This window comes from Hyperolius riggenbachi, chromosome 5 (genome assembly GCF_040937935.1).
Source record: "Hyperolius riggenbachi isolate aHypRig1 chromosome 5, aHypRig1.pri, whole genome shotgun sequence".
Classification (NCBI taxonomy): domain Eukaryota; kingdom Metazoa; phylum Chordata; class Amphibia; order Anura; family Hyperoliidae; genus Hyperolius; species Hyperolius riggenbachi.
In genome coordinates this window covers 395,723,064-395,746,248 of record NC_090650.1, presented here as the reverse complement: position 1 = coordinate 395,746,248, position 23,185 = coordinate 395,723,064, and the positions used below count along the sequence as shown (strand labels likewise).

The window sequence follows — 23,185 nt, the reverse complement described above, 5'->3', positions numbered from 1 at the left end:
GCAGACACGCACGACACTGCATGTGTTTCGGACCAGTGCGGTCTGCGAACACATGCTACACGCTTTTTTTCACAATGAGTGAATGGGATCAGCCACGCAATGCTTACAAACGCAGATGGTGTGCGTTCATACGCGTTGTGTTCCGAACGCACGCCCATCCGCGTTTCATGATGTGAACATGGCCAAGTGGGCCTGAGACGAGAAGCATCTCTGCTACATTACACACCTGGGGCTTCCTTAAAGAGGAACTTCAGCCTAAACAAACATACTGTTATTAAGTTACATTAGTTATGTTAATTAAAATAGATAGGTAGTATAATCTCTTACCCACCCTGTTTTAAAAGAACAGGCAAATGTTTGTGATTTCATGAGGGCAGCCATCTTTTTGGTTGAAAGGAGGTGACAGGGAGCATGAGACACAGTTCCAACTGTCCTGTGTGCTGATTACCCCTCCCAGTTGCTAGGCAACGTGCATAACAACATAGGAAATCCCATTATGCTTTGCACAGCATCAGGGGAAAAAAAGCCCGGGCAGTTTTCTTTGATGGGGTGGAGCTTAGCTTCTGTGCAGCTAAAAATGATGCTTTGGTAAGAAAAACAAAGTTCTGATGCTGTAAAACTGTGAAATACCAAGCCTTTTCAGTTCTGCTGAGTAGATTTTCAGTCCGGAGGTTCACTTTAAGCCCCGTTAGGGCTGCTCGTCCCTTGCAGTCTCCCTGGGCGACTCCTGTCACCCACAATTTTCCCAGAAAGCCTATCCGAGCCGCGGTACCCATACTGGGGCACTATACTAGCTTACTAGCTATAATGGGGATACTAAACCCCCTATACTGGGGCAACTACGCTAGCTACGCCGCTGCACCCCAGCCTCCAACCCCCGCCAACCCCCCCCACCCCCCCACCCGGTAACCCACGGCGCACGACACTGTCCACTATAACCCCCTCCCCCGCGGGCCCCGGAGAAAAATTTGGTCAAAGCAGTCCCCAGGCCGGAAAAGGTTGAGGACCCCTGCTTTAAAGGACACCTGAAGTGAGGGGGATATGGAGGCTGCCATATTTATTTCCTAATACCAATTGCCAGCCATAAACACTGAACAAGCATGCATCAGATCAGGTGTTTCTGACATTGTCAGATCTGACAAGATTAGATGCATGCTCGTTTCTGATGTGATTTAGTCAGCCAAATAGATCAACAGGGCTGCCAGGCAACTGGCATAAATATGGCAGCCTCCATATACTTCTCACTTCAGGTTTCCTTTAAAGAGAGACTGAAGCCACTATAAAAATCAGTTTTTACCTTTTATTTCTTTTAAGGATCATTGCCAGACATAAACTGCCGCATCTCCGCGGCAAAACGAGGATTCTATCACCCCCAAATCCCCGGGACAATGTTGGGGGAGTGCTTCCTGATTGAGGCAGAGCTGTCCACTGTAGCTCTCCCTCTCCTCACATCAATCCACGCTGATCGCCGCCTCTCCCTGCCCCTCTGTCTTCTTTCACTGAGAGGGGCGGGGGAGAGGCAGAGATTTGTGGTGGGTTGACACGAATGGAGGCAGAGCTACAGCGTTAAGCTCTGCCTCCCTGGGCAGCAAAATCCACTACCAGGAAAGTCTTGGATTTTGCACAGGGAGTTTCGGAGTTATAAACCCCTCGTTTTGCCGCAGGGATGCGGCGGTTTATATCTGGCAATCATCCTTAAAGGGGAACTGAAGTAAGAGGTATACGGAGGCTGTCATATTGATTTCCTTTTATTCAATACCAGTTGCCTGGCAGCCCTGCTGGTCTATTTCTCTGCAGTAGTATCTGAATAACACCAGAAACAAGCATGCAGCTAGTCTTGTCAGATCTGACTTTAAAGTCTGAAACACCTGATCTGCTGCATGCTTGTTCAGGGGTTATGGCTAATAGTATTAGAGGCAGAGGATCAGCAGGGCTGCCAGGCAACTGGTATTGCTTAAAAGGAATTGAACATGGCAGCCTCCATATACACTGTACCTCTTTCTTCAGTTCCCCTTTAAACTAAATAAAAGGCAAAAACTGTTTTTATTGTGGCTTCAGAGTCTATTTAAAGGGAAACTTAAAGTGAACTCTAGCTCTTCCAAGAACGGACTGAAAAGTGTTCATTCCACATAGAAATTCTGCAGGCATTGTGGGGTGGGGGGGTGGGGGGGGAGTGGCTAAATACGTAAAATAAAATGTCTAATTTTGAAACATGTAAAAAAAAAATAAAAATTAAATACACTTACTATCACACGTGCCGCTGGCCCGCACTGCCAATATAGTGCAGATCTGCTTGTTTAATTTTTTAATTTTTTGTTTGTCATCAACCTCCTTGGTGGTAATCCCGAGCTAGGGTTGGGGCAGAAAACCGCAGCTAAGAGCGGTAATCCCAACCTCTGCTCGGGGTAGCCGCCAGAGGCTGTGTGCAGAGTATAGCGCGCAACGGGCGTTTCTACATACCTTCCGGGGGATCCCGACGTCTGTCGCTATTCTTCTTCCTCTCCTCCGGGGCTCTGCTTCCTGCTAGTGAGATCGACCAGCTGTTGTCATGACAGCCAGCAATTTCACTTTAGAGTTGCAGCGCCACTCGGAGGATGGAGGCATAACTGCAGCGCTGGAGCCAGGGAGGTGAGTGATTGAAAAACTGCTGCAGATCTCCCTGGCAGCATGATTTTTTTTTTCCAGGTTTTAGGGTCTGAAAGGGTGCAAAAAAATTGCATGCTTTTAGACCCTAAAGTCTGGAAAGAATTGGAACGCCAAGGGGGTTAAAATAAATCCCCCTTCCTCCTCCTCTTCGTAAACCTCAAATCCAGTACAGCGCAGAGAGGAAGGCAGATGAAATTAGACTATATTTTCACCTACCGCCTCATTGCGCACTACCACCTTCCTATTCCCCTCTTGACAAAGAACTTATAGTTCTGGCCGGGAACAGCAACAGATAGAGATGTGCTGGAGCACCGCCCCCATCCTCCTCCAGCCACAGTGAAGAGAGGTTTGGGTGGTGGGCTATTTATACAAATGCTGTTGTGAGTGCCAGCGAGAGGGGAAGAGGGGTAAGTATGGATCCCATTCACCAGCAGCCAGAGGCGTATCTAGAGGGGTGCAGGCATGGCTCGTGCCATGGGCGCCACAGCACCCATGGGCGCCATGCCTGCTCCTGCGCTGCACCACCCTGCCTACCCTTGTGCTGCGCCCCATGAATGCCCATCACTTAGACCTTGGATCAGATTAATTCTGTCATCTGAGGAACATGGCTACTTAACTTATGTACGGCGCACTTGGCTTAGTGTTAGCAAAGAGGACAGAGAGGGAATAAGATGACATATTTCCAGAAAAGTACCTTTAGCAACATTCCAAGCCCAAAAAACACAGGCAACCATTACACATGTACGCGAGAAAGGATGCTGTTTTTAGAGGGGAAGAGGGCTCCGACCAGAGGGGGCGCAATTTCAGTGTTTGCCATAGGCTCTACATTACCAAGATACGCCCCTGCCAGCAGCAGCACTTACCCTCCCACCTAGCAACAGAGATGGGTTTCGAGTTGAAAGCCACTTGCATTCGAAATTATAATGAAGCTTGATTAAGGCAGGTGTGAGCATGGGAGACGAGGGGTTACTTACTCAGAAGTCTGTCAGGCTCCTATGGGTATCGCTCCACTCGCACGCGACCTATAGGACGCGTTCCGCCACTCACTACCACACTTCCTCCTTCCAGCTTGAAGGAGGAAGTGCATCCCATAGGTTGCATGCGGGTGGAGTGATACGTGTAGTGGCATAGGAGCCCGACGGACTTCTGGGTAAGTAACCCCCTCCTCTCTCATGCTCACACCTGCCTTAATCTAGCTTCATTACAATTTCGAAGTAGAGTGGCTTTCAACTGGAAAGCCCATGCCTGCCTATTAGCAGTATGCACCTACCTACCCTTCCTACTGCTTACCCAGCAACAGAATGTACCTACAGTACACACAAACACACACCCCTAACTTTCTCCCCCCCAGCAGCAGCTACTGCACTTCCTCTTTCAAGCTGGAAGGAGGAAGTGAGTGGTGGAATGCGGCGTTCATTATGCCTATAAGGCGTAATGGAACGCAAACGTCCCGAAAGACTTCTGGGTAAGTTCACCCCCCATCCCGTGGTCACTCCTGAAGTCTTTAGACTTCATTTGAATTTCGATTTCTAGTCTGTCTGGACTCAAAAGCCTATGCCTGCATGTATTTATCCTCCCTACCTCCTGCCGGCTGAAGCTGTATATGCCTGCCCAGCCCCATAGCTACACACTGTCCCTACAACCCACCCAGCTGCAGCTACCTAACCACAATCCTTCCCACCCACGTTGCAACTACCTACCCTTCCATACAGCTCACCCAGCAACAGCTTCCTATTCTTCCTAACTACTTTCCTTACCTACCTATGCTCCCACCTAGCAGAAACTACCTTACTTACCTACCTACAAACCTATGCTCCTTCCTGTCCTGCAGCAGCAACCTGATCTCTCTACCTACCGGTATCTGTAGCTACTTGCCTCTTGAGATCCCTGAGAGGTTCAACCAGGGTGGCATTCATATGGGGCAGGAACTGGCTGCCAGGGTGGGGTAATTGATGCCCATTCCTGGCAGCGATTTGATGCACTTTAAATGTTACTTAATTGCTGCATTTAATTTGTGGGGTTGGTTGCTGCATTTTATATGCAGTATGAGGGTAATTTCTGCATTTCATACATGGGGTTGATTGCTGCATTTTAAATGTAGAGTGGCCTTTAAAGAGACTCCGTAACAAAAATTGCATCCTGTTTTTTATCATCCTACAAATTCCAAAAGCTATTCTAATGTGTTCTGGCTTACTGCAGCACTTTCTGCTATCACAGTCTCTGTAATAAATCAATGTATCTTTCCCCTGTCAGACTTGTCGGCCTGTGTCTGGAAGGCTGCCAAGTTCTTCAGTGTTGTGGTTCTGCTATGAACTCCCCCTTTCAGGCCCCTCTCTGCACACTGCCTGTGTGATATTTAGATTAGTGCAGCTTCTCTCTGCTCTCTTATCTTTTACAAACTGGATAAATCGTCCTCTGAGCTGGCTGGGCTTTCACATACTGAAGAATTACAGACAAGGGCAAAGCTGTTTGCAGGAAGAAACAAGCAGCCTGAAACTTCAGTGCATGAGAACAGGGGGAAAGAAACACACAAATGATCTCTTGAGATTCAAAAGGAAGGCTGTATACAGCCTGCTTGTGTATGGATGTATTTTCTATGTGTGGACATACTGTACATCAACCTACTTCCTGTTTTGGTGGCCATTTTGTTTGTTTATAAACAAACTTTTTAAAACTGTTTTTAACCACTTTTAATGCGGCGGGGAGCGGCGAAATTGTGACAGAGGGTAATAGGAGATGACCCCTAACGCACTGGTATGTTTACTTTTGTGCGATTTTAACAATACAGATTCTCTTTAATGTATCAGTTGTGTTTTTTAACTAAAACCACAGTATTCAGTATAAATTGTCATGTTTGTACTCTGTGATTAATACATAGATTTTGTGATGCAGTTTGAGCACTCTCCCTCTAAAAGGTTCACCATCACTGCCATACAGGATTAATGGGAGTAAATGTTAAAAGTACTTCCACTTTAAGTGCTCGGAGAATGTATTGCAGAGATGTACAAGTTGCCATCTGATTGTGAACTGGTTCATGATGACATTGCATGTATTTGTTTTTGTTTTTTTTCCCCCCTTTACTAATATTCTGAGTGTATACTGCTTCTGTTTTCTGAGATTATGATGTGCTTCTGTTTGTGCTTGTTCCAGGTATCGGTTCCTTTGGATTTCATATTTTCACGCCATCAGGCGTCTGGGAAACACCACTAAAGGATGTCGCACGAGAAGAGCTTCTTGGTTACGGGGGATCCTTACTCTTGTCCCCCGTATCCTGTGGGACAAGGACCGCCACCTCCCCCAGGCTATGGGCAGCCACCCTACCCTGTAACTGCCCCTTACCCTGTAACTGCCCCTTACCCTTCTGAGGTTCCTTACCCAAATGCTGTTCCCTACCCAACAAACTCACCCATGGGCCAGCCCCCATACCCCCCTGCCTACAACCAAGGGCCTTATCCTGCCGGTCCTTTTCCCAACCAGCCATACCAGCATCCTCCATACGGACAAGGTGGATATCCATCAGAGCAAAGTGGTGAGTACCAAATATAACTCTCCACATTGCAGTTTGAGGTTAGGCATCGAAGGCGGTGTGTGGGGGTGTTCAGTTAGGGTTAAGCATCGGTGGGGGTTACCCATTGGCTGTGGCTAGGGTTAGGCATTGGAAAGGGGGGTAAGTTAGAGTTAGGCATCGGTGGGGGGATGCTCTGTGTGGGAAGATTTTACCGATATTTTACTGTCGGAATTAGCTCTGCACAATAGTAGAATAACGGTCATTTTACCGATATTTTGCTACTGACTATTTTCGGTGCCCAAATTTCCTTGCCAATTTTTTTGCATGTACAGTATGTGTACAGGAGCCGTCCAACGATGCTGGCTCTGAAAGAATACCAGATGTCAAAATCGTAATATAAACATGGGGAGCAGGCATAAACAATCACCTGTCCTGATGCCTGCGCATGCGTATGTCAATACGTCATGCACATGATGTCAGAAGCATGCGTAGAGCGCTCCCGGCCACGGGCGGTCGCTGTAGGATGAGCGCAGCTCGGCCAGCACGTGTGCAGTAAACTCCGACTCCCGTGACCCGGAAGTGGTCCTGGGGGGCTTTTAGCTATACTGCGGGGGGGTGGGGGGCAGAAATTTTAATGGGGGGGGGGGGGCAACAAGCATCAGGACAGGTGATAATTTATTCCTGTTCCCCCCCCGTTTCTCTTATGATTTTGAAATCTGGAATCCTTTATGCAACTCGACACCCGCCCAACCCCTGAGCGCACTGTTCTACTCCTTACCCCTTAAGCACTTTTTTTTTTTTTTTACCTGCCTAGACATTTGTATTTTATTGATCTTGTAGATTGTTTTGTGGTTTCATTTTCAGTTATCCCTCATAATATGTTTTTGCTTATTTCAAGTCTTCCTGATCTCTTCTTAATGTCTGTGTCGCAGTTCTTGTGCACCATCTCACTTCCCGTTTTTCTTCTAGACTTCGGCTCCCCCATACACAGTACCGCCTATCATGAGGAGGGCCCGCCCTCTTATTGTGACAACCAGGACTTCCCCATCAGCCACTGGGATGATAAACAGATCCGCAGAGCATTTATCCGTAAGGTGAATATGGAGTGACTGAGTATGTTTGTTTAATCTCCCTGGCGCTAACCCCGAGTCAGGCTCGTGGTGGAAAAAAGAAGATAGGAACGGTAATCTCAAGCCTGACTCTCGGTAGCCGCTGGGGGGGCTGGTGCAGAGCCTTAAAGTACCTCTGACCTGGTCCCCGATAGTTTTAATATTGTTTTGTTACTGGTGCTGTGACTAGCACACAGCACCATCCTTCCACCTCCAGCGCCCCCCGTGGCCCTGTTTTGCTGTCAAATATGGGTGGGGAGGAAGTGGCAGTTCTTCCTTCCCTCTGCCCGTACATAATTCAGCCCCCTCCACTTCCCGCCATAGTTCCCCATATGATTCACTGTACACAGCGCGCAGGGGAGCTGTACTGTGTGCGGGCTTGTGGTGATTGAGGTCTGAAGCATGTCCGACCTTAAATCCTGCAAGATTGCACACAGCGCTGCTTGTCTGCTATGTGCAGTGAATCATATGGGGAACCATAGCGGGAAGTGGAGGGGGCTGAATTATGCATGGGTAGAAGTGGCAGTTCTTCCCCCTGCCCATATTCCACATTTTGCTCAGTCGAAGATTACGACAGAGAAGAATGGGGGCTACAGGTGGTGCTGGAGGGGGGAGGATGGTGCTTGTATGCTCATGGCACCAGAAACAAAACAATATTAAAAGTATAGGGGAAGGGAACCAGGTCGGGGGTACTTTAAAGGGCCTCTGTCGCAAAAATCTTAAAATGTAAAATATATGTAAATATATAGAAATTAGAAGTACCTTTCTTCCAGAGTAATATGAGCCATAAATTACTTTTCTCCTATGTTGCTGTCACTTACAGTAAGTAGTAGAAATCTGACAGAACCGACAGATTTTGGACTAGCCCAACTCCTCATGGGGGATTCTCAGGGATCTTTTTTTTTTTTTTTTTTAAAGCGCTTAGTGAATGGCAGTTGCTCTGTCCAACTGCCAAAAAAAAGTGTACGGTGAGCAGGGAGGCTGGCCAGCATCTTTAGATCTTTTACAGGGAGTATCTTTATAAAGAATAAAGACCTTGCCTAGAATCCCCTATGGAGAGATGGACTAGCCCCAAACCTGTTGGTTCTGTTAGATTTCTACTACCTACTGTAAATGACAGCAACATAGGAGAAAAGTAATACATGGCTCATTTTACTCAGGAAGAAACAAGCTTCTTATTTGTATATGTTTAAATATATTTTACATTTTAAGATTTTCTCAACAAAAGTCCTTTTAGAACAGCGGGTGTTTGAACTCCCCTCTCTCAGGATCCAGATGCTGGCAGACATTCTCCTTCCAGTCCGCGGAGGTTCTGGATCCCCCGGGTGAGATTGCCATTTGTCGTCATGACGACAAGCGGTGATTTCACTACAGGGTTACAGTGCCACCCGGAGTGTGGAGGGAGAATTGCAGTGCTGGACCCCAGGGAAGTGAGTAATGTGCAGGGCTGCTGCAGATCTCTCTGTGGTATGATTTTTTTTTTTTTCCTGGTTTTAAGGTCTAAAAGTGTTCAAAAAAAATTGCTCCGCATTTAGACCTGGAAATAATCCTACCGCCAGGGAGTTAATAGAACTACTTGGTCCCATTATGCTGTACATCAGTCTCAGTTTAGACTCAGTGGCCTCAATTCACTGAGCATTAACGCAATGGGAAATGCAGAAAACAGCTGTTTTAGGAGCAGGGCACATCCGCTTCAATCAGTTGGCAAATTTACTTTGTTTAATGTAATTCCCTTCCATGGCCAGTGTGGATTTCTATGGCAGAAGAATGTCTTCCTTATCCCTTATTGCCACACTCTCCATTATAAGTAAACAAGGGATGGTCTGAAATTTGTCCTTGAGCTGGTGCTAGCCTTGAAAACATTACCCAGCAGTCTCTAGGCTGTAAAACACTGCAGAGAAGCAGTTCTACATTCTTCCCTTTGGTTTTGGAAAACAGCAGTGGTCTTGGGGATAAGAGGTTGTTTTTATAAGAGTAAGGGTAGGTACACACTAGGCAGAAATACTAGCGTTGCAGAAAACGCAGCGAAAATGTACATAATGCAAGTCGATGGGCCGCATGAAAAGACGCATAGGTTTGTGTTCTGCAATGTGCGTTTTTAAAACTGCTGGTCTTGCTGCATATTTTTCCAAAACGCATCTAAAACGCACCTAATGAAAGTCAATGGTGACACAGAGGTATTGCATTTTAATGCGTTTTAAAAAAAAAAGTTTGATGTAATTCCGCTTCCTGTTGACTTCCTAGTGCTTTGCATAAAACACATAAGCGTACTTTATACTGGTTGAACTCGATGGACGTATGTCTTTTTTCAACCAAAATAACTTTGTAACCGAAAACGCATTAAAACGTACGCAAAACACATGTGCGGAACAAAAATGCAAAATGAAAACGCACATGCAGCAAAACGCTACCTTTCCTGCACTGCCTAGTGTGTTCCCAGCCTCTGGGCACATGAGGGCATCAGCTCTGCATGGACCCCTTATAACCTACTGTGCTGAGGTGATTGCCTGCCCCCAATATAGCGGAATTACAGCCTGGCATAGCATTTGAAAAAAAAAAGTGTTTTCTATGTCCTTATAGACTATCCTATACAGCACAGTTCCCCAACCCCATCCTCAAGGCCCACCAACAGTACATGTTTTGCAGCAAACCACAAACATACACAGGTGAGGTAATTAGTGTCTCAGCAGAGCTGATTAACTACCTCTGTGGATTTCCACAAAACATGCACTGTTGGTGGGCCTTGAGGACAGGGTTGGGGAACACTGCTTATCCTACCTGCCTTTGACTGAAAGTAATGTTATCTTTATAAAAATCCTAATCCTCCATCCCCCTGTCATATTCAGCTTATACTGGAAATGGCCATTTTGCATGGTAATGTAATATCCAGATCTATTTCTGTATGTAACTTTCTTATTGGTACTAAAATGAATAATGTAGGTTACAATTGTTCCATTCACAAGATTGGGGGAGGCAAAAGGTGCTGTGCCTGGGGGACCAAATGGCCTGAAGCCGCCCTGCTTATGGGATAAATCCACTATTTCAATATTGGACTCTTAAGATCATCACAGCAGTAAATAATATACAAGTATCATTAATGTGTGTAGACGATATAAAGTGTATGATATACAGTACATTGTCATTTATTAAAGGGGCACTATGGCGAAAAATTTAAACATTTAAATATGTGCAAACAGACAAATAAGAAGTAAGTTTTTTTCCAGAGTAAAATGAGCCATAAATTACTTTTCTCCTATGTTGTTGTCACTTACAGTAGGTAGAAATCTGACAGAAGCGACAGGTTTTGGACTAGTCCATTTCTTCATAGGGGATTCTCAGCATGGCCATTGGTCTTTATAAAGATATTTCCTAAAAAAAAAAAAAAAAAAATTTAAACCATGATGCTTGCCAGCTTCCCTGCTCGCTACACAGTTTTTGGGCAGCTGGACGAACTGCCATTCACTAAGTGCACCTGTCACTTCTGTCAGATTTCTACTACCTACTGTAAGTGACAGCAACGTAGGAGAAAAGTAATTTATGGCTCATTTTACTCTGGAAAAAAGTACTTCTTTGTATAGGTTTGCACAAATTTTAAATGTTACAATTTTTCGCCATAGTGCCCCTTTAAGCATATTGTCCATTTCAGACCGTGATCAGCCCCGGTAACAGGCTCAGTAGGGTCCAGTCTAGGTCTTCTGCCTTGCCTAAATTCTCTTTCCTCTGCTCTACGTGATACGCTCAGAGAGCAGGAAGTACACTTTTTGCTAAATTCTCTTTCCTCTGCTTTGAGTAATAGGCTGAGAGCAGGAAGTAAAAATGTTATGTTCCCTAAATTCTCTTTCCTCTACTTTTGAGTGATAGGCTCAGAGAGCATAAAGCAAACCTTTTGCATTCCCTAAATTCTCTTTCCTCTGCTTTAAATGATAGGTTCAGAGAGCCAAAAGGAAACCTTTTGTGTTTTCTGACTTTCCTCTGCTTTGAGTGATCAGCCTGTGCGCGGCCAAGTGGGGTGCAGGGGGGGGGGGGGTGACGCAGAGCATAGGAGCATGACAAGGTGAGCCAATCACAGCCAGGTGTAGCACCTGGTCAAAAGAGCCTGGGTAGAACACTGAGAATGATGAGTGGGCTAGAGACTACTTCAGCCAAATAGACCAGCAGGGCTGCCAGGCAACTGGTATTGTTTAAAAGGAAAAAATATATGGCAGCCTCCATATTCTTCTCACTTTAGTTGACCTTTAAAAATCTATTTTTAGTACTACTCCTAATAATACAAAAAAGGGGGGTAGGGATCTCCAAGCAGGGCTGTAGTAGTGTACACTGGAATTTGTAACCATTGTGTATGATGACAATAAAATGATCTCTGTTCAGCCATGTCAGAGAGCATTTGGCAATCTCGGCTTACACCGCCACATCTGAGTGGCGCTCAGCCTGCTGTCCTGGCTGTGAGTGAGATGGGCAGCGCCAGTGACAAGGTGTACAGGTGTGGTTTACACCGGTAGTTACTTGCCTAATATACTGGCATTTGCAGCTTTATAGAAAGTCATCAGTGTAACTTGATAGGTCACACTGTATACATGATACATGACGTGTAGACACTGTGCCGTTTCTGGTTACACAGGCAGCGTTGTGACACTGATCACAGGATATTTCTCCCAGACTAATAACCACTGTATCCTCTATGAAGCAAGCACAGTATGAGCGGCATTGTGACATACTGTGTACACACTGATCAGCAAAAACACTTAACCTCTCTAGCAGTAAGGACCAGCTAACTCGTCCTTGGTGAGGTCGAGTCAGGCTTGTCCAGTAATTAAAATTACTCAATATCGAAAATCACACTTCCACACCAAACAGATCTATAGCTCCAGATCCAGAAGCCTGTCCTGCAGGGACACCACTCCTGCAACCAACAACGTATGTAGATATATAAGGGAGACACTGATATGGTACACTGATCTCTTCTTCAAGTAGACTATTGTATTAACAGCATACAGAGCAGGCAAGACATATGACATGTTTTGGGCGTTGCCCTTCCGCTTAAAAAAAAAATGTTGGTGGTAAACTATGCTACACTAGCAATGGGTTCAAGAGTTTTCAATTTTCAGTTCCCTTCCCTTTTCAAGCGGGAGTGTCACCATAAAAATCAAATTTCAACAGGAACTGGTCTGAGTGTATTAAGTGATAAAGATGCTAATCCTGCATTCAAAACTTTAAATACTTTTTCTGCTGTTAGGATTTGGAGTTATCACATACTTAAGGAACACTGGCCCTTTAGTAGTCAGTGCCAAACAGTTGCATGCTGGGGGTTCTTTTTATCTATAATATATTGCTCCTCTTCACTTTATTTCCCTGCCTAGCTGCTTATCTGAAACATGATACCCTACACACTTGTGTTTACAAGCAAGGCTGAGGTGACTCAGCGATTGGAGGAGAAAATAAAAAAAAGTAAAGGGCAGAAATGACATCAGCATTTAGCCTAAACTTTGGGCAAAAGACATGGTTCTCTTCATTTACTATATAACATTCACTGAAATCCAAACATGGACAGTACAATACATGTGTTATGTAAGTAGATCAAGTATTTATCTACTTATATATGTGTTTTTTCCTGGCATAGTATGGCTAATCCTACTGCTTTAAAAGCTCCATTTTACTCTGCTGTTATCAGGAGTGATTAAGCAATACATTGGCAGGAATGTCGCTGTAATTTCTCCCTTCTTGCATTTTTTTCCAGTGTTTTCTATGGTTTTGTCCTTTGCCTTACAGCCTTGGAACTGGATGGCTGCGGGCTTACTGACGCTGCTTTTCTGCTATAGCATGCTGTCGCCTCTGGCTCAGTGTTTGAAACAGTGCAGAAGCAAGGCGAGGGCTGTAATCAGGACATCTGTCTAGTCACTGCAGTCAGTAATGAATTTTACGCTGCCTCATCTACTTGAGGAACAGCCCAGAGATCAGTCCTGCAAACTTCAGCTGGGTAAATCGATACTGACTGCAGTGAAAACACTACATGAGAGGCCACGGTGGTGTTGAATTTCATTGCATTTTCCAAACACTAAACAGCTGATACAGAGGAGCCCTTCTCTGATCTAAACATGGAAACGCTGACAACTAGCCATCGTCTTGTCTAGGAAACTCATAGAGAAGCATGTGATTTGTTTGCTCGGCTGATAGATGGGCAAAGCTCTGATTTATGAGGGATTGCAGAGTGCAGGGGGACCTTAGTGGGGTTTGGGATAGCAACAGAGGCTGGGCTGTATAGGCAGATCTAGCCTCTGTATGCAGATAATATTCTTCAAACTCACCTCGGGTTCTCTTTAAGCATGGTGCTGTAGTGGTAAGCACTCTTGCCCTGCAGTGCTAGGTACCCGGTTCAAAAACCCAGCCAAAGCGCTATCTATATGCAGTTTGTATGTTTCCCTGGTCTGTGCTGGTTCCACTGAATTTTTTTTTTTTAATTAATTTTTATTTCCAAAAGTTTTAAAAGTAGTACATCTGTGACAGTACAGAATTGGCATAGATATACACAAATAACTAAATTGCTTACAGTTGGCAGATTATTTTTGTTCCTACATATAAACAAAAATAATCTAAAGAAAACAACAACATTAAAGGTGGCCATACACTCGTTAGATTAGCGGCAGATAGATCTCTGATTTATCTGATGTGTTTAGGAACATTTTTTACTAGGAACAGATTTCCAATTAAAAATCGATCTGATGGCATTTTTTTGCCATCAGATTTGCATTAGGGTCAATGCAAACTGATAAGCAATCTGAACAGATCAATTTTGATAATCCAGCATGTCAGATCGATTGAAATCGATCGAAATTGATCGGGCAATCGATTTGCGATCGATTTCGAGTGTATGGGCCCCTTGAGAAATTAAGGAGGTGAGAGGTTTAAAGGGGAACTGAAGAGAGAGGTATATGGAGACTGCCATGTTTATTTCCTTTTAAGCAATACCAGTTGCCTGGCAGCCCTGCTGATCTATTTCTCTGCAATAGTATCTGAATAACACCAGAAACAAGCATGCAGCTAGTCTTGTCAGATCTGACTTTGAAGTCTGAAACACCTGATCTGCTGCATGCTTGTTCAGGGGCTATGGCTAATAGTATTAGAGGCAGAGGGTCAGCAGGGCTGCCAGGCAACTGGTATTGCCTACAAGGAAATAAACATGGCAGCCTCCATATACCTCTCTCTTCAGTTCCCTATTAACAACTTATAAAGAGAAGCTGGTTAGTAGAGGGATTTGGAGGGGTATACACATGGGGAATTCTATCCCCCATCTCTAAATTTCCATGACTATAAAAGAGTGATGTTAGTAGATAAAACTGTGCGAGGAGATGCAACATATACTCATATCACTAACAGAAGGTTAACTAAGTAGTGGACACGTGGTCTTTTCAGTATTAATGTTGGCTTTAGCAAGAGTCTGTTCCAAGGAGGGGGAGGTAGGAGTACCCCAGTTGATCACAATCTGATGGCATGTAGCACATAACATTTGGGAAATTGGTTCCACTGAATTTTAAAAAACATGTCTGATTGTTGTCCTTGGACCTCTATGGATTGAACTTGATTTTTCAAAACATCTTGTAAAAGTACTTCAAGGAATCATCAGGCTTTCCATACCTCAGGGTCTGCCTCGCACTGCGCCTGCGCGAGCGCCACTGTCAATCACGGCCATGGACAGTAGTTCTGCGCCTGCATGGAAAGCCTGATGATTCCTTTAAAGAGAATCCATAACCAAGAATTGAACTTCATCCCAATCAGTAGCTGATATCCCCTTTCCCATGAGAAATCTATTCCTTTTCACAAACGGATCATCAGGGGCTCTGTATGGCTGATATTGTGGTGAAACCCCTCCCACAGGAAACTGTGAGGACCATGGTCCTGGCAGTTTCCTGTCTGTGAACCTCGTTGCATTGTGGGAAATAGCTGTTTACAGCTGTTTCCAACTGCTAAAAAAGCAAGCAGCATCTCCTTCCCGTGACATCACCTGCCAGCAGTAAAAATGTCACCATATGATAAATGTCAGAATGTAAATCAGGGAGAAGAAAGATTTTACAATGGGCAAACACTGACTAAATCATTTATACATAATTATTGTAAAAACGAAGCACTTTTTTATTACACTATTTTCACTGGCGTTCCTCTTTAACTGTGACAGCAGCCGTATATGAGGAAAATTGTAAATACTAATGTCCTTACAGAGGAGCAGCGCTAAAGGTGCCCATACATCAAACGAAATATGGGCAATGGGCAGATCGACCAAGAGACGCATCTCTCTCTGATCAAATCTGATTGGAGAGAGCTCTGTTGCCTGTCCATACACCACAGGCTGATTCCTTTCATGCTGAAATTGATCCTGAATCAGCCTTGTGATGCCCCATCCACCGCCTTGCTGATCAGACACTGTCCCTCCTAATGGTGAATGTGCCCCGCCCCTTCAGGTCAACCGTCCATACATGGGCCCACGTGGTTGCCGGAGTAACATAGGCACGTGTGTGACATCACACTCGCGCCCACATGTACACCGGCAATCGGGTGGGGCCGTGTATGGTCGGAGGACAGTGTCTGAAGCCGGCCATGGACAGGTAATGCATTGTGCACTGGACACCAGGGGTGGGGCACATTTCACATAAGGGGACAGTATCGGGGGTTTCATCACTCCTTATAGTGCTTGCCGTTACCGCCCCGCACCTGCCCGACCACAGCGGCTCGACATCTTGCATCATGTCTGACCAATTGATGATACCAATTTTAGCCCGAAACTGATTGTATCGTGGATTGGGCATGCACTTGCTGCACCGATTTCCCTTCGATTCAATTATAATAATCGGATCAAATGGTTGATCGGCCACCAAGTCGCATGATGTAGGGCCACCTTAAAGGAAACCAGAGACGAAGCACCCTCATGTATTTTACTATATATATCAGTGGGAACATTAGAGAAAACACCTACCATGCTTTCTGTTTCATTCTTCACTGTTCAGCCTGCTTGTTTTCAGCCCTGATGAAATCCCCAACTGAGCATTCAGTCTGGCTTTGCTCAGGAGTATTTATAGCTCAGTCTGTGTTCTCTCATGTCTTTTCAAGCCCAAGCCTGCCCCCTGCTGGCTCTGCTCAGGAATCTTTATAGCTGAGTCATTATAGCAAAGCCAGACTAAATGCTCAGTCGGGGATTTTATCAGGTCTGATAAGAAACAAGCTGTGCAGTGCAGAATGTAACAGAAAGCAAGGTAGGTGTTTTCTCTAATGTTCCCACTGATATATATGGTAAAATACATGAGGATGCTTTAAGTCTATTGCTGATAATGGACTGGTAGCCCATGGAAGAAGGTTGGGCAGCCACAGCGGTCACAGGACTGCAACATTTGAAAATAGATTTTTTTTTGATATGCTTCCATTGTCCCTATTTTGTATTGGGTGAAGCCACTCTGCACAGAGACGGCAATGTAACCGCTCTCTCTCTACTCTCTAAATATTCTGCTGTCTTCGGTTTTTTTACAGGTCTTCCTAGTCCTTACAGCCCAGCTACTGGTCACCTTTTCCTTTGTGGCTGTCTTCACTTTTGTTGATGAAGTCAAGCTTTATGTGAGGAGGAACACATGGACCTACTACCTCTCCTACGCTGTGTTCTTCTGCTCTCTCATCACTCTGAGCTGCTGTGGAGACTTCCGCCGCAGACACCCATGGAATCTGGTGGCACTGGTATGTCAGCTTGTCTACCAAGCCTTGTGATCTCACATGTTTGTCTTGCTTGTGTATCTATGACTTGGAAGGCCTTATATATACTGTAACCTAACGAGATGTCTCTTGTGTCTCCTACAGTCCATTCTGACCCTCAGCCTGTCATACATGGTGGGAATGGTGGCCAGTTTCTATGATACAGATGCAGTGATAATGGCCATTGGCATTACAGCAGCAGTCTGCTTCACTGTAGTGATCTTCTCAATGCAGGTGGGTAGATGCATTCTGATTGCCTTTAGGGCTTTCAGCTGATGGCTTGTTGTGCCTTAAGGTATTTATAGAAGAGGGATAGTGTTACTGGTCTGTGAACACAATTAATTATAGTATTCCATTTCATTTCCAAGCTTACAGTAAAGTAGAAATGCATTTACCATAGATTATCTTGAAGACCTGATCAATTATGAAATACATTTCAATTATGAATCTTTCCTGCATGAGTAGATGCCGGAACAGCAAAAGTCCTGTTCCATGATAAGTTAGCTGCTTGGCCCAAACATACTTGTACAACTCTGTTGTCATTCTCCCAACCTGACCCGCTTTGTGACCACCTCCCCCATATGACCCTACTATGATCTTCCCACCCTGACTCTGCTTTTACCTCCCACAATTGCTCTGTAATCCTCCTACTCTGACTCTGCTGTGACCATTTCAACATGACCTTTACACCCTGAACCTGCTGTGACCCAGCCATGGTGGCCCTGCTGTGACCCTCCCTTATGACACTGCTTGTGATCCTCCCACCCTAAAATTGTTACCTCACATGGGGACCCTGCTGTGGCACTCCCACCCTGACCATCCTTTGGCCCTCACGCCCTGACCCTGCTGTGGCACTCCCACCCTGACCATCCTTTGGCGGGGACCCTGCTGTGGCACTCCCACCCTGACCATCCTTTGGTCCTCACTCCCTGACCCTGCTGTGGCACTCCCACCCTGACCATCCTTTGGCCCTCACCCTGCTGTGGCACTCCCACCCTGACCATCCTTTGGCCCTCACGCCCTGACCCTGCTGTGGCACTCCCACCCTGACCATCCTTTGGCCCTCACCCTGCTGTGGCACTCCCACCCTGACCATCCTTTGGCCCTCACCCTGCTGTGGCACTCCCACCCTGACCATCCTTTGGCCCTCACCCTGCTGTGGCACTCCCACCCTGACCATCCTTTGGCCCTCACCCTGCTGTGGCACTCCCACCCTGACCATCCTTTGACCCTCACCCTGCTGTGGCACTCCCACCCTGACCATCCTTTGGCCCTCACCCTGCTGTGGCACTCCCACCCTGACCATCCTTTGGCCCTCACACCCTGACCCTGCTGTGACACTCCCACCCTGACCATCCTTTGGCCCTCATGCCCTGACCCTGCTGTGGCACTCCCACCCTGACCTTCCTTTGGCCCTCACGCCCTGACCCTGCTTTGGCACTCCCACCCTGACCATCCTTTGGCCCTCACCCTGCTGTGGCACTCCCACCCTGACCATCCTTTGGCCCTCACGCCCTAACCCTGCTGTGACACTCCCACCTGGCCATTCTTTGGCCCTCACGCCCTGACCCTGCTGTGGCACTCCCACAATTGCTCGGTGACTGCGCTGTGGTCCTCCTACTCTGACTCGGCTGTGAACCTCCCACTTTGACAGTGCAGTGACCCCCCCCGCCATAACTCTTAAGTGACCCTCGTATGCATGGACAGACTATGCAGCATAAGGCTAAGCCGCCTTCAAATTGTCACTTTGCTGAGTTCTTCTTTTGACCCATAGTAAAGAATCAGACTGAGTCTAATGCCAATTATTCTAACTTAATCCTCACCGGAAGTCTCACACTAAAGGTGCACACACAAGCACAATAACTCTCACCCACAGGGATTGTTGGACCTTGGGCAACGGTTTCCAAATGCTCTGGAGATGTGTCACTAGTTTACAGGCTAGTGATGCATTCTGTTCTTAGAGAACCCAAGGCGGAAAGAAAATTAAAAATAAAAACTTATTACCTGAACCAGGCCTTCTCCCTGAGTCCTGCAATCCACTTCTTGCAGTCCCACATCTCTGCATTTGTTTACTAGGTCGCAGGGAAGTTTTCTTCTTTTTCAAGATGGCCATGACCCCAGAAGTCATGATGCTACAGCATCTCAGCTCTCACAGAAAGCTGTTCTGTGATACAGAGGGGTGCAGGGCTGTGGAGTAGGAGTCGAGGAGTCGGAGCAATTTTGGGTACCTGGAGTTTGTCTGGAGTCGGGTGATTTTTTTTTTTTTTATTATTATTTATTTATTTATTTTTTTGTACCAAATCCATAAACCTGGAAAGAATTAGACTAAGGAGTCGGAGCCATTTTGGGTACCTGGAGTTGGTGGTTTCCTAAACTGAGGTGTTGGAGTCGGATGATTTTTGTACTGACTTCTCAGTCCTGGAGGGGTGGGTAAGGGGCGGAGAGAGGCAGGGCACGGCTCGGGGAAGAGGGGTGAGGAAAAGGGCGTTCCTAACGCCGAAGTGGGTGTTCTGCAGGACTGCCTTTCCGGCAAAGGATGCACCTTCCCCTATTAGGATGCCAACAAGCTGCTTGTCGGCAATTTCAGGGGACACAGCAGAGGGAAGGGGGAACACAAGGTAGTACAGAGAGGACACTGCGGCATGTCACTGTGCAAGTAACATACCTCTGTGCCCATTTGTAACATAGCTATTCCTTCCTGGGGAAGAGGGACGACACACGGCATGATGCAGCGGGCTTGGCTTGTGCACGACTGAGATGCTCCAACATATTGGCGAGGAACGGGGCCACATTACACACACTAGGTTCTCAATAGAGACTGCCCTGGCTGGCCTCCTCAACCAAGAACCACATACCCTGTGTAGGAGACTTAAATCTCTGTACAGACAATAAACTTTAATGGCTGAAACTAATGTTTCTGGCTGTCAGTTCAGTGTCTGTAAACTTCACATCTAATGTGCCCATCAAATCAGGGCAGAAAGCTTAGTCCCAAAACTGCCTCATTTTCCTCTTCTGTGAGGTGAAATATGCTGGACTCCCCCTAGGTGATGCATGTGTGTGTTCTGAGGGTTTCTGCTGTCATTCATTGTAATGTTCTCTTCTCTCCACTTACAGACAAAATATGACTTCACGTCTTGCATGGGAGTCCTGATGGTCAGCTTGGTGGTCCTGATCATTTTCTCCATTCTTTGCATTTTCATCCGCAACAAAATCTTGCAGATTGTGTACGCCTCGCTGGGCGCCCTTCTTTTCACATGCGTAAGTCAGCCTGTGTAGCGCTTTGATCGTTGACCATATTGTCACTGTGTTTATTTTAATTTTGAATGGCCAGGCACAGATATAAATACACCATATAATCGATCTATAGTAAAAGGGCTCCGGTATTACTAGTTTTTATGTGAAGTAATAGTAAATCCAAAATCTGCATACAGACTTATTGGAACTTGTGTAAATTTATTACACACACACACACTCGCCTCGCCACACTCGCCTCACCACACTCGCCTCGCCACACTCTCGCCTCGCCACACTCTCGCCTCGCCACACTCTCGCCTCGCCACACTCTCGCCTCGCCACACTCTCGCCTCGCCACACTCTCGCCTCGCCACACTCTCGCCTCGCCACACTCTCGCCTCGCCACACTCTCGCCTCGCCACACTCTCGCCTCGCCACACATACACACCACACTCGCCTCACCACACATACACACCACAATCGCCTCACCACACATACACACCACACTCGCCTCACCACACATACACACCACACTCGCCTCACCACACATACACACCACACTCGCCTCACCACACATACACACCACACTCGCCTCACCACACATACACACCACACTCGCCTCACCACACATACACACCACACTCGCCTCACCACACATACACACCACACTCGCCTCACCACACATACACACCACACTCGCCTCACCACACATACACACCACACTCGCCTCACCACACATACACACCACACTCGCCTCACCACACATACACACCACACTCGCCTCACCACACATACACACCACACTCGCCTCACCACACTCGCCTCACCACACTCGCCTCACCACACACACACACACACACCCTTTCTGTTGGTGGCATCCGATTTGCTGCTGTGACTCTTTTTTTTTTTTTTTTTTTTTTTTTTTTCTTTTTTTAAGTAATTTAAATGTTTTATTTTTAATAAAAATCTCTTCCTTCCCCTAAAACCCCTCCTCCCCCGAAAGCCAATCAATGTGATCACCTCGCATAGGCATCAGCCTATATCCCCCGTACAGTGCTATACAAGTCCTTTCAGCCATTTTTTTTTCAGCCTGGCAGGTTGTTTACGGAGTGGAGTGTGATCCCCACTAATCTCCGCCCCCAGGACTTGACGCCGATCGGCGTTAGGTGGTCCTGGGGGAGCCAACTTCCCACGCCTATCTACGTTAGGCGGTCAGGAAGGGGTTAAGCAGGACTGGGGCCCCTGGCAAAGTTAACCTGCCACACCCTCTGTCCCCCTAATCTGGCCACCGCATGTCCACTCTGATCACAGCAGCTGTGATGCACTTGCAGGGATGCGGAGGCCACACGTGTCCGCATTACTGCCCCCACGATCCTTTGCGTCACCTACTGCTCATACCAGATGACCGCTCCTAGCCAATATCATCTAGTATGAAAAGTAGGCGATGCAAGGGGTTGTGGGGGCTGCAGTGCGGACGCGTGTGGCGTATACGTCCCCTACACAGCGCTGCAATCCTGTGCAGCTCGCCTCATGTAGCAGGTGCCCCGGGAGCAGTCGGGGGGGGGGGGGGGGGGGGAGGGGGAGAATGATGCGTGACCACCTGGAGTTCTGGCGGTGAAGGGGGGCTGGCAGCTGTCGGGGGCGCCAGCCCTGGAGGTGAGTTACAAACACAGCTGCGCTAAGCACTTTCCATAAACCATCCACCGGCTACCCTAATCGGCGATTACCTCCAAGGAAGGATAAATCGTTACATCTCCCGAGTCAGTTATGTAGGTTTCTAGACCACTGTTAGCCACAATATAGATTTGTAACAATTCACCTTTCACTAAAATAATTACAACACTGAGACCAGAATCTTTTTATGTAAAAATATATTCCTGTAGTTATACACAAATTACATAGAACAGGGTTATAATCTGCATTCAAATAAAAAATGAGGAAGCATAAGAAAAGTATTGGCTGTCATATGTAAATCAGCAAAATATAATATGTAACATTACCAGCCCTTCTGCTTCTCTGTCTCTTTCAGTATCGTTTCATTTTATGGATCCAGCAGCCCCCACTCAATTAAAGTTTCCATGATTCTACTGTATAAAGGACTTGGCCCTCCCTTATTTGCATATGTATGCATTTAGCCATATCCATCACCATACTTTATTTCTAGTAACAGACTGGCTACTTTCATTTTCCTGTTTTCTCACACCTTTATCTTAACTATGAGTCATACAGGAATTCACCTGATAAAGCCATCTGGACATTTTTTTCACATGCTGGTTTTACACCTTTCTATAAATCGGTTATACAGTATTTGCACAATGCTATGACATAACAGTCTGGACAGGTTGCTCCTGTAGCTGGGAGCAGGACACAGCAGCCACATGTATAGTAAAGGAAAAGGAATCCCGCTGCACCAGCTCTGGATAAAAGTCCGATTTTTATTTAAGTAAGATGGACATTCGGCACAAATACAGCTCACGTGTATCGAAGCTAACACATGGCTCTTTAGTCATGAGCTATGACTAAGGAGCCATGGGTTAGCTCCGATACGCGTGAGCTGTATTTGTGCTCATTGTCGATCTTGCTTAAATAAAAATCAGGCTTTTATCCAGAGCTGGTGAAGCGGGATTCCTTTTCCTTTACTATAAATGTTATGACATCTTGAAAAAAGACAAATCCTAAGGCAAAAAAATCATAAAAAAAATAATGCAATCTTTCTGACATGCTCTAGTATGTTTATGCTGTCTAGTTGTATCACACATATATAGCTCCCTTCTGCATGCATTTACTTCTAGGTCACATGGGATGAATGGCAAGAAGCCTCAACTTGTAGGGATTAAGTATAATCTTCTTTGCTTTAGCTGATGTTACTGGTCTGCAGCCTGTTATACCAGTAACCCTTCACTGCCTTATCTGTGCCTGCTCTGTGGCATGTAGGGGGCAGATCAGGGAACACACACACTTG

The 23,185-nt window shown here is 46.2% G+C and overlaps 1 protein-coding gene across 1 annotated transcript in view; it reads left to right on the top strand.

Moving 5' to 3' along the window:
- The window catches only part of GRINA (glutamate ionotropic receptor NMDA type subunit associated protein 1), a 57,649-nt gene that overhangs the window by 30,602 nt on the left and 3,862 nt on the right, over positions 1-23,185 (top strand). The window contains exons 2-6 of the mRNA XM_068237835.1: positions 5,797-6,175; positions 7,124-7,248; positions 16,774-16,974; positions 17,095-17,223; positions 20,104-20,247. Coding sequence (XP_068093936.1) covers positions 5,860-6,175; positions 7,124-7,248; positions 16,774-16,974; positions 17,095-17,223; positions 20,104-20,247 — 915 coding nt within the window. The 5' untranslated portion in view covers positions 5,797-5,859. The remainder of the gene's footprint in view (positions 1-5,796; positions 6,176-7,123; positions 7,249-16,773; positions 16,975-17,094; positions 17,224-20,103; positions 20,248-23,185) is intronic.